This window comes from Atractosteus spatula, chromosome 6, assembly GCF_055471065.1.
Source record: "Atractosteus spatula isolate fAtrSpa1 chromosome 6, fAtrSpa1.hap1, whole genome shotgun sequence".
NCBI classification, from domain to species: Eukaryota; Metazoa; Chordata; class Actinopteri; order Semionotiformes; family Lepisosteidae; genus Atractosteus; species Atractosteus spatula.
In genome coordinates, this window is record NC_142711.1 from 19,606,521 (window position 1) to 19,618,939 (window position 12,419).

Consider the following 12,419-nt stretch of genomic DNA (forward strand, 5'->3'; position numbering starts at 1 on the left):
TCCAGGTGTGTGTGTGTGTGTATACAAAGTCTCCAATAAGAGTCTGTACTCCAGATGTGTGTATATATATACAGAGTCTCCAATAAGAATCTGTACTCCAGGTGTGTGTGTGTATATACAGAGTCTCCAATAAGAGTCTGTACTCCACGTGTGTGTATATATACAGAGTCTCCAATAAGAGTCTGTACTCCAGATGTGTGTGTATATATACAGAGTCTCCAATAAGAGTCTGTACTCCAGGTGTGTGTGTATATATACAGAGTCTCCAATAAGAGTCTGTACTCCAGGTGTGTGTGTATATATACAGAGTCTCCAATAAGAGTCTGTACTCCAGGTGTGTGTGTATATATACAGAGTCTCCAATAAGAGTCTGTACTCCAGGTGTGTGTGTATATATATACAGAGTCTCCAATAAGAGTCTGTACTCCAGGTGTGTGTGTGTATATATACAGAGTCTCCAATAAGAGTCTGTACTCCAGGTGTGTGTGTATATACTGTATACAAAGTCTCCAAAAAGAGTCTGTACTCCAGGTGTGTGTGTACAGTATATACAGAGTCTTCAATAAGAGTCTGTACTCCAGGTGTGTGTGTGTATATATATAGAGTCTCCAATAAGAGTCTGTACTCCAGGTGTGTGTGTATATATATACAGAGTCTCCAATAAGAGTATGTACTCCAGGTGTGTGTGTATATATACAGAGTCTCCAATAAGAGTCTGTACTCCAGATGTGTGTGTACAGTATATATACAGAGTCTCCAATAAGAGTCTGTACTCCAGGTGTGTGTGTATATATACAGAGTCTCCAATAAGAGTCTGTACTCCAGGTGTGTGTGTATATACTGTATACAAAGTCTCCAAAAAGAGTCTGTACTCCAGGTGTGTGTGTACAGTATATACAGAGTCTTCAATAAGAGTCTGTACTCCAGGTGTGTGTGTATATATATATAGAGTCTCCAATAAGAGTCTGTACTCCAGGTGTGTGTGTATATATATACAGAGTCTCCAATAAGAGTCTGTACTCCACGTGTGTGTATATATACAGAGTCTCCAATAAGGGTCTGTACTCCAGATGTGTGTGTATATATACAGAGTCTCCAATAAGAGTCTGTACTCCAGATGTGTGTGTATATATACAGAGTCTCCAATAAGAGTCTGTACTCCAGGTGTGTGTGTATATATACAGAGTCTCCAATAAGAGTCTGTACTCCAGATGTGTGTGTATATATACAGAGTCTCCAATAAGAGTCTGTACTCCAGGTGTGTGTGTATATATACAGAGTCTCCAATAAGAGTCTGTACTCCAGGTGTGTGTGTATATACTGTATACAAAGTCTCCAAAAAGAGTCTGTACTCCAGGTGTGTGTGTACAGTATATACAGAGTCTTCAATAAGAGTCTGTACTCCAGGTGTGTGTGTATATATATATAGAGTCTCCAATAAGAGTCTGTACTCCAGGTGTGTGTGTATATATATACAGAGTCTCCAATAAGAGTATGTACTCCAGATGTGTGTGTATATATACAGAGTCTCCAATAAGAGTCTGTACTCCAGGTGTGTGTGTATATATACAGAGTCTCCAATAAGAGTCTGTACTCCAGGTGTGTGTGTATATACTGTATACAAAGTCTCCAAAAAGAGTCTGTACTCCAGGTGTGTGTGTACAGTATATACAGAGTCTTCAATAAGAGTCTGTACTCCAGGTGTGTGTGTGTATATATATATAGAGTCTCCAATAAGAGTCTGTACTCCAGGTGTGTGTGTATATACAGAGTCTCCAATAAGAGTCTGTACTACAGGTGTTTTTATATAGAGAGAGTCTCATAAGTATGTGGTCTAGAGTTTACACATATATAAAAATTTAATAAACACATTTGTCAAAAAACAGATCAACAACCAACTTATTTTTGTAAACCAAATATAACATTTATTTCTTTTTTTTGGTCTTTCCTTTTAACAAATTTTCTTTGAAATCAAAAACAATCTCACAAAAAAGATTTTTTTTCTTTTCAATTCACAATTGAACATGAGTCACAGCATTCAAAATCCAGAGTGAAGGAAACTCACAAACACACACACCCACAGAATATGAGTACAGCAAGATTACAGAAGAGGAAAGCACCAGCCCCGACCTCACCAACATGGTTGTCAGGGCAAGCAGGTTTGAGTAAAGGAACAAAAGTGGCTTGACCTCACCAATATGGCTGCCAAGGTGAGGCGATATGTCCTCACCAAATTGGCCCAGTGGCCAGAATAAGTACACAAACAACAAAATAAATTTCAAGCCAACCCCACTTATGTGGTGGCCGGCGTGAACTCAAAAACACAAAAGGACAAACAAGAAATGAAAAAAAAAATCTAACTTGACCTTTTTATATGGTCAAAGTGTTTTCTTCTGTTAAAAAATCCAGATCTCATTTTAGAAAAAAATGTCCCCCAGTCTTCACATTGTAATGAAAACAAGCATTCAACAGAAACCTTCAATCAGTAATGAGAGAAGGAACATTGACATGCACAGGTAAGGAACCGCAGAGCAAGTGGCAGGCTGGGTTTAGCTTGCTGGCTCTCAGACTGATGACACATGTGCTGAGAGCTGGCAGTAATCTCTCCTTAATCTTGAACTCCCCCTTCCTCTACTGCATTTAAACCAGGAAGGATTGGGTCTGTCGGCTCTGAAATCTGTAGATTACAGTGCTGGCCCGTCCTCCCTCCTCCTCCTCCCTCTCTGTTACTACTTCACCAACCCCCAGAGTGACTAGACTGGTTCCAGCATGGAGCGCCTTCTCTCTCTCTGTCTCTGTCTCTGTCTCTCCCTCTCTTCTCCCTCTGTCTCTCCCTCTCCTCTCCTGTCCTCTCCCTCTTCTCCTTCTCCTCTCCCCCTTCTCTCTCCTCTCCTCTCCCCCCGTCTCTCCCTCATCTTCCTCCACAGGGGTAATTCCTGCTGGTCTAGCGAGGAAGAGAGGGCCGAGAGGGAGGGAGGATGGGAAACGCCGGCAGAACTGAAACAGGTGTCCAGATCCGCTCCGGTCTGCCCACACGGCTCGGGAGGAAGCTGCTCCAGCAGAGGCGCGCGCTGGCGGAGGAGAGGAAGGAGTGTAGGAGGGGAGTGGAGCCGGAAGAACCACAGAGAAACCGGGAGCAGTGGGCTTCGTCTCGCTCTCTCCCAGGCCCTGCGTTCTCCATTTCCACAGTCCAGCCAGGAGACCTTGTCAGGCTTCATTCAGTTTGTCTGGAAGCCCGCTAGATGGTCAGACAACCAGGGTGATCTTCAGACACCAATAAGTCCAATAGGCAGCCAGCGTGATAGTCAGTAAGTCAGAGTCAGATAGTCCGGAGGTCTTTCTGTCAGAGTCAGATAGTCAGTAAGTCAGAGTCAGATAGTCCGGAGGTCTTTCTGTCAGAGTCAGATAGTCAGTAAGTCAGAGTCAGATAGTCCAGAGGTCTTTCTGTCAGAGTCAGATAGTCAGTAAGTCAGAGTCAGATAGTCCGGAGGTCTTTCTGTCAGAGTCAGATAGTCAGTAAGTCAGAGTCAGATAGTCCGGAGGTCTTTCTGTCAGAGTCAGATAGTCCGGAGGTCTTTCTGTCAGAGTCAGATAGTCAGTAAGTCAGAGTCAGATAGTCCGGAGGTCTTTCTGTCAGAGTCAGATAGTCCGGAGGTCTTTCTGTCAGAGTCAGATAGTCAGGAAGTCAGAGTCAGATAGTCCAGAGGTCTTTCTGTCAGAGTCAGATTGTCTGGAGATCTTTCTGTCAGAGTCAGAACGTCCGGAGGTCTTTCTGTCAGAGTCAGATAGTCAGGAAGTCCAGCAGTCAGTCAGTAAGATAGTCAGGAAGTCCAGCAGGCAGTGTGTCAGATAGTCAGGAAGTCCAGCAGTCAGTGTGTCAGATAGTCAGGAAGTCCAGCAGTCAGTGCGTCAGATAGTCAGTATGTCCGATAGTCAGTACATCCTTCAGTCAGTCAGTGTATCAATTAGTCAGGAAGTCCATCAGTTAGTGTGTCTGGTAGTCCATCAGTCAGTCAGGTAGTCAGTGTCAGATAGTCTGTCAGTCAGTGCTTCAGAGAGTCAGTGTGTCAGATAGTCAGCATGTCCTCTCGTCAGTCGGTGAGATAGCCTGCCAGGGTTCCGAAAGTCAGACAGTAGGTCCTTTATTCAGTCAATATGTCTGATACTCAGCCAGTATGTTCTTTAGTCAGCCCATCAGCCAGACTGAGTGTAAATCCGGCATCCAGGAAGTGGTTCCATTGTCACAGTATCAGGTTGCCAGGCAGTCAAAATGTCAGTCAGTTGGTTCATCAGGATTCCAATTAGCCAGCATGTCAGTCCATCGGCATCAGTCAATCAATCAATCAATCTCTGGCTATGTCCATTTAGTCCGTTGGTCTTTGTGTCACTCAGTTATCCAGTTCGGAAGTTTGTAAGTCCACTGTTAGGTCAGTCCCTTGGTCCAGCCAGCACTCCCTTTGTCAGTCTGCAAGTCAGTTCCTTGTCCAGGATCCCAGGGCACGATCCCAGATTCCAAACACAAGGGGGGAGGTCCACACTGGGAATGGTGGTCACAGCCCTGGAACTGGCTGCACTAGGAGCAGTGTGGCTTGCATCCCCTAGGGGGCAGTGTGGGGGGGGGGCAAGGGTAGGGCTAGGGTGACGGGACAGAGCAGACAGAGGAGGGGGTGGAATCTCTACTGCAGCGCTGGGAATCACTGGGAAGGCAGAGTCGAGGGACTCCACAGCGCGGGAAGACGAACATGAACGAGTCAAAACAGAAAACGGCACAAACGCCAGGAATAAGTATATAGAAACAAACACAGCACAGAAACAGAAAAGGAAACCTGAACTGGAACGTCACGCGTAGAATGAGATCTGTGTATTTGCGGTTTCATTGTCCACACCGAGGCTGCCTAGTCCTGGTCCTGGAGGGGGCGCTGTGTCTGCAGGTTTTGCAGCTTCTCCTGAAGAGCTGGGAAAGGCTGTTAAATTGGTGCAGTTACACAAATATTTATTTATATTTATAGAGCTCTGTGGGACTGAAAAGGATTGGTGAGCTCTGGTCAAGGCAATGTCCTGCAGGAGTGAGTATCTCTGGAGTAGACACACGGGTGTACAGCTCCAGTCCCTGTGGATCAGAGTCCAGCAGGAGTGAGTATCTCTGGAGTAGACACACAGGTGCACAACTCTGGTTGAGGATTTCTAGGTCTATCAAAATTAACAGCTCAAGAAACTTGAAAAGGGCTGATTTGGACCAGAAAGCTAACAGTCAGCTCAATCAGGTCAATCAGAGCAGAGGTGGAAGAAGCAGACACAGAATCCACTAGAGCTCCAGGACTAGAGCTGTGGTGAGCTTCCGCGCCACACAGATAGAAGATTGCACCAGCTGAAATGCACGTGTTCCTCTTGCCAGCAAGTTAAGATGCAAATGATCTGATGCCGGACTAGTAAATGTGTGCGCTAACCTCAGCGTAGTACGTGTGCGCAATCTGGCGCTCAAGTAAGCGATCGTCTGCGTCAGTCCCCCCCCCCCCGCCCAGGGTGACAGGTGCCGCATGCTTCATGATCTCCGTGTCTTACCGGCCTGCTTGAGCCTGTCGGGGCTCCACCTGTGCTGGGAACGCATCGCGTGCCATTCGATTCGGAAAAAGAACAAAAAACAGCGACGTGCGAGCTCCACAAACAGAGACAACATCTACAGCAACAGAGGCAGTTTAAAAATAGAGACTGTGTAAATATAGAGCCTATATGCATATCTATATAGTATGTGTTTATGTACATACAGTATGTATGGAAATATATACAGTCTGGTACAGTGTGGTGTGGATATTGGTGTCAGCGTTGTTGTTTCCAAAAGGCGGATTCCAAAAATATAGATACATATATTTTGAAAAACTAACAGTTTCAGCTCTCTGTCACCCAGTGACTTCTGCATGCGTGCAGTATGTGTGCGCATTGTATTAAAACCTCTGTCTCTGTCTCTCAGAAAACTGGAAGCAATTTTATCCTGATTTTCTCCTCCTTTCAAACCCTGCCTGGATCACCTCCTTGTGGCTTTCCTGTCTTTGTCTGGTAGCACCCGGTCACTGGGAGTCCCAATCTTTTTGCCGGGAACATTCCGACCATATCTACCCTGGACACGGGCGACTGTGTCTTGGATCCCTCACTTTGCTTCCGGTGGGTTTAATGGGTTAACAGGGCCTAGGAACGATTTCTCCTTTTAAAAAAAGACACGTGTTCATGCGCGCACACTAAAGAATATCTAAAGCAACGTGGATGAGGAATTCAAAGATTTTTTTTTCTTCCGGACTTAAATCACACTCTGCCAAGAGGAAGCTGGCAGAAACAAACTACAAACCGAGGAAGAATCGGTAACAGAGCAGTCAGAGCAAGCAGTGTCTAGCAGTTACAGGAGCAACCACTGTTGCAGTGATAGCAGCACTAGCAGTAGGAATAGTAACAGTACTTAGCAGTCGCAGTAGCAGTAGGAATAGTAACAGTACTAGCAGTCGCACTAGCAGTAGGAATATTAACAGTACAAGTAGTCGCAGTAGCAGTAGGAATAGTAACAGTACGAGTAGTCGCACTAGCAGTAGGAATAGTAACAGTACTAGCAGTCGCACTAGCAGTAGGAATAGTAACAGTACGAGTAGTCGCAGTAGCAGTAGGAATAGTAACAGTACTAGCAGTCGCACTAGCAGTAGGAATAGTAACAGTGCTAGCAGTCGCACTGGCAGTAGGAATAGTGACAGTGCTAGCAGACGTAGCGGTAGCTGTAGTAAAAGTAGCTGCACTGAGTGTGGTGGCAGTAGTGTTGCTGTGTGCTGTAGCGGTAGAAGTAACAGTAGTTGCAGTGCTAGCGACAGCGGTTTGTAAGTCAGCTGTAGCGGCGGCGGCAGCAGCAGCAGTATTAACGGTGTCTGCGTTCGTGCCAGAGGCAGCCGTAATCGGCCTTATCGGTAGCAGAAAACGGCAGAGGTGTCAACAGTACCCTACTGCGCTAGACGCCCTCCCCCTATCCGCCCGCACTCCAAAAGACTCGGGTAACACACAGACACTCCGGTCTCAGGGTTCGAAGGCCCTCGAACGGGCAAGAGACAAGTAAAGAGCAGGAGTGGAGTGGGTCAGAGTTTAGAGGAGTGGGGCAGTTTCAGGGTAAGTAGGCAGGCAGGAGATGTTTCTCGGTGGGACGTGGGGGCAAAGAGGGGGGTTCAGCCAAAGAGCAGGTGGAGGGAGAGGGCAAGCAAGGCCAGGGCGAGGGGGTACAGGCGGGCGGGGTGGGGCAGGGATGGGGGCGAGGAGGAGGAGGGATCGGAGACATCGAACCCGGGTGGGCATTCGAGCTCAAAGCAGCGGACGGAGGAGGCGTCCTCGTTGCCATAGTTGGCCCAGTACTCCTCCGTGTCCAGCTTGGGCAGCGCGACCTCCTCCTCCCCGATCTCGTACTTGGAGGACGAGAAAGAGGTGGACGAGGAGGAGGAGGAAGGCAGGGAGTTGTGGGGCTTGTTGGAGGAGAAGGGGAAGGCCTTGACCGTCTCCGAGCTCTTCCCGAAGATCCCCTTGGAGCTGGAGACCGGTTTGGCCTTGGAGAACCACCAGCGGGTCTTGGTGCTGAAGGTAGTGGTGGTGGTACCGGCCAAGGAGCCTGGATCGGGCAGCGGGCAAGTGGCGAAATCCATCTCCCGGAGGAACCGGAGATCCACGCCACGCCTCAGGGAAGGGGAGGAGCACACCAGCTCGGAGCTGGACACCCGGGATTTGCGGAACCACTCCCACAGGGAGCGGGCCTCGCAGCCGCAGGACCAGGGGTTGCCGTTCAGCCTGAGGAACTGGATGGAGGCGGTGTCGCGCAGGACCTGTCCCGGGAGCTCCGAGAGGGAGTTGTTGAACAGGAACAGCATGGTCAGCCTTCCCAGGTCCCGGAACGCCTTCCTGTTCACCTGCCTGATCCGGTTTTCGTGCAGCAGCAGGCGGTCCAGGTTGACCAGGCCCCGGAAGACGTTCTCGGACAGCGTGCGGATGCGGTTGCCGTGCAGGAAGAGGTGGGTGAGGTTGACCAGGTCGGAGAAGAGGTCGTCCTGCAGGAGGTGCAGCTGGTTCTCCTGCAGGTAGAGGAACTGCAGGCTGTACAGCTTGTGGAAGATGTCGTGGGGCAGCACGGAGAGCCGGCAGCGGTGCATGTGCAGGCTCTGCAGCCGCTCCAGGCCCCGGAAGGCGCCTCCGTCCAGCCAGCGCAGGTACGGGTTGTCCCCCAGGTCCAGCTCCTCCAGCTCGCGGAGCTCGCTGAAGGCTCCGGCCTCGATGGAGGTGATGTTGTTGGAGTACAGCCACAGGACCTGCGGAGAGGGCAGAGGGCAGAGGGAGAGGGTCAGAGAGAGTGGCTGCGGGTCAGCAGAGAGCATGTGGTCAGTACAGAGCGGACGGTACAGGTACACCCTACTGCGGCAGGGCAATACACACAGTGCAGCATTGCTGACACGCACACTGTAACACACACACAGATGGTCACCACCAGCAGTGCATTGCACCAGAATTCCTGTGTGTCCTGATGTGCACCACAGACACACAGAGGACACACTACAGACACAGAGAGGACACACCACTGGCACACAGAGGATACAGTACAGACACAGAGAGGACACACAGAGGACACACTACAGACACACAGAGGACACACCACAGACACACAGAGGACACACACACATGCCCTACCTGTGTCTCGAAGCCAAAGGAGTCGGAGCGCAGCTCTGTAATGCGGTTATTCTGCAGGAAGACCCTCTGGGAGTCATAGGGGATGCCGGCCGGCACAGTGGTGAAGTTCTGGGACTGGCAGCTGACCGTCATGGGAGAGGGGTAGCACACGCAGAGCCGGGGGCAGGCGGACACGCCGCCCGGCCGCACCACTATGCACCACACCACCAACCACAGAGTGAGGCCGCCTGGCAGAGAGAGGAGAACACGAGGGGTCAGTAGGGAACAGCACAGGGCAGAGGGGAGACGGCAATAGACTGTAGTACAGTATCATCATTCAAGATCATCATCATCATGGGTCACTCTAGCACAGTATCATCATTCATGATCATCATGATCATGTGTCACTGTGGTACAGTATCATCATTCATGATCATCATTATTGTGGGTCACTGTAGTACAGTATCATCATTCAAGATCATCATGATCATGTGTCACTGCAGTACAGTCTCATCATTCATGATCATCATGATCATGTGTCACTCTAGCACAGTATCATCATTCATGATCATCACCATCATGGATCACTGTAGCACAGTATCATCATTCAAGATCATCATGATCATGTGTCACTGTAGTACAGTCTCATCATTCATGATCATCATGATCATGTGTCACTGTAGCACAGTATCATCATTCAAGATCATCATGATCGTGGGTCACTGTAGCACAGTATCATCATTCAAGATCATCATGATCATCGTGGATCACTATAGTACAATATAATCATTCATGATTATCATCATCATCTTGGTTACTGTAGTACAGTATCATCATTCATCTTTAACTTTTCCGATTATCATTATCACCATCAAGGTCACTGGAGCACATCACTATTATTATTATTATTACTATTATTAGGGGAGTACAGTCGGTGGTTTAGGCAGCTGGTGGTGTTGTTGCGTTCTGAACTAACCAGTTCTTTGGAATAACGAATAAGCGAACTACTGTACACACAGTACAACCGCACAGAGAGGAGAGATGGAGAGATGGATTCCGAGAGAGGAGGAACCGCGACTGGAATCTCACACCGTGGCTCAGTTCAACTCACACAGACTTTGCAAGTCAAAGCCCGCTTCTGGGAACTGAAACCCACAAGACGGGCTGCTGTTACTGTAGCCGCGGCAATCCCCGCCGACAGGCCGGTCCCGGGGCTCAGCTGAAAACCTGCGAACCCATTGGCGTCACAGCTTGGAACAGGAGCCGCGTGTGCTCATCTATAATTCACCGCGTGCATAATTCAGCGCGCTCCGGCCATTGAGAAAGGTGTTCGGTTTCCGGAGACAATGGGGGCTCATTGAGGAAAATGAGCACGAGGCGGCGGCCGTCCCGCGCGCAACATTTTCCTACGCTCTCATTTCGGGATCGCGGTCGCGCCTCGCTGACCGCGCGCGCGGTGCTGCGCGGAAGCCGCGGTCTGTTTCGCCCGGTCTCTGCACTCGACGACCCGCGCCTGCTGCGCTGTCGTGCGTGGGGAGAGGGGGGTGTTCTTCTCGGTGTGCGCTGCCGTGCATATGTTTTTTAATCCTGCTTCGAAAAATACTCTCACCTTTTTTTTTTTTTACCAGTGCAGGAAAACATGTAGCCTGACTTATTCATAATGTTTCCTTCACGCGCAAATCTTTACGCTTTTTTCCACACTGTTTGATCATTAACAATCTTTGTTAATCTTGCTTTGGAAGATTATTACGCGCTATCCAGCTAAATCTCGACAGCTTTTAGCGGCACCTTTAACCCCCTGGAGTCTGAGGCGCGGAGCTGCGCTGTAGCAGACTGCGGATATTAGAAATGTGTACGGTGTTCAAACTGACGGGAAAACGTGTTAGAGTTGGCAGCTACAGCTCAGGTCTAAGTAACCTGAGCATTAGTTTTCTGTCTGGGACTTCTGACTTCGAGAACTGCGTCACAACAAGCTGACCAGCGCGAGCCCTCGCTCCAGGTGCAGCCTCTTAAATAATCACTTGTCATTTCTGATTACAAGCATTTCACCTGCTTTAATTGGAACTTGATTTGAACTTGTCGTTTTCTTTCTAATCGGTAATACGCTGAGCGCATTGTTCGCACTGAAAACGACAACAAAGAACACATTGTACTGAGGTAATGTTATATCACCATATTTTCCAGACTTTGCCAATGTTGCCGCAACGACTGTTGTCACTGCCCCTGCTAGCTCTTTTGCGCTTAGTAATTCTGTCTTCTCCCGCAGCCGGAGGGACTCTGACAGGCGCGGGCCGCACTGGCCGGCTCTAACGATTTCAGCAGAGATCTCTCCGAGCTCGTCCTGGTTTCCTGTCCTCGTACAAGACTCTCGCACCCGCCGCTGCGCTCGTGCACAGCCGCGAGAAAGAAGTTCTCTTCCTCCCGCAGTGTGTAAGCCGGGGCGCAAACGGAACGAGGCTGTGCCGACTTGCTCCACACCCCCGCCACCCTTTGTGTAAAGAAGTGCCTCCTGTTCTGACCGGAGGACCTCCTCCAGCTGTGACTTGAAGGAGGCCAGGGTATCGGCTTCAACAGCGATACCGGGTAGCTTGTCCCAGACTAGCACAGCCCAGATACATCTCTCTCAGCGTTTTAAGATCAGAATGATAGTGTTTTTACATGCATGCATTCATCTCACAGGTTATCGGAAATAAAAGAAAGTGTTTGAGGGATCGAGCCCTTCGTGACACACTCCGATGGGTCCACTCGGCACGATTGAGCTCCCAGAGCGCTATACGGGATCTGGAAGTGCTCTCTCCAGCTCTGTCTCCCTGGCTAACATTAACAACCGTTATCACTGGCTAACACAGTAACACTCGTTTACACTGGCTAACATTAATAACCGGTATCACTGGCTAACACATTACTAACTGTTAACACTGGCTAACACAGTAACACTCGTTAACACTGGCTAACACAGTAATACTCCTTAACACTGGCCAACATCACTAACCGTTAACACTGGCTAACACAGTAATACTCCTTAACACTGGCTAACATCACTAACCGTTAACACTAGCTAACACAGTAATACTCCTTAACACTGGCTAACATCACTAACCGTTAACACTGGCTAACAGAGTAATACTCCTTAACACTGGCTAACATCACTAACCGTTAACACTAGCTAACACAGGGCAGCGAGCGCCCCAAGTAACAACTAAACCTCACAGCACTTGAAAAGTGCTTTTTCAAGCACAACCTTGCGTTCTGTCACGAATGATGACAACAACAGTGGAAGCAGTCTTAGACGGATGCAGGTCCGACAGAAAAGAGCCCCGCAGAAGACCGGTCACTCACTTTTGAAGTTGCGGGCGGTGGAGCTCCTGCTCCTGGAGCTCCGTGTCCTCGAGCGGGTTTCCATGTCCAACCAAAGCCGGGAGCGAGTTAGCCTGAGGCGGGCGAGGCGCTGCGTGCTATCTCCGCTGTGAGCAGCTCTGGTGTCGGAGGCGAGTGGCGCTCGCTGGGTCTGGCGGTGAGTTGCCGGTTGACTGCTGGATCCGCGGCTCGCGGCGCCTGTTATAGCCGGCGCGTGCCTACGATGGGGGCTGTGGCTGTTCCTACACGCCGCAGCCGGGTCAGCTCGGCGCGAGGGCGGGGGGAGGAGGAGGAGGGCGCCGTGCCCGGTGATGACGGAGCCGGGAGAAGGGGAGGGGGGACCCCGAGGAGGGGAGGGGAGGAGACGATCCGGAATTTATAAATAGAGG

At 49.5% G+C, this 12,419-nt stretch overlaps 1 protein-coding gene across 1 annotated transcript; it reads right to left on the minus strand.

Annotated features, from left to right (window-relative positions):
* Nucleotides 1-1,924: 1,924 nt before the first annotated feature.
* On the minus strand, nucleotides 1,925-12,199 carry rtn4rl2a (reticulon 4 receptor-like 2 a). The gene is made up of 3 exons (XM_088918665.1): nucleotides 12,013-12,199; nucleotides 8,695-8,921; nucleotides 1,925-8,318 (listed from the first exon to the last, which is right to left on the minus strand). Exons 1-3 carry the CDS (start codon nucleotides 12,074-12,076, stop codon nucleotides 7,194-7,196), a joined length of 1,416 nt encoding a protein of 471 aa, XP_088774791.1. The 5' UTR covers nucleotides 12,077-12,199; the 3' UTR covers nucleotides 1,925-7,193.
* Between the last annotated feature and the right edge of the window lie 220 nt (nucleotides 12,200-12,419).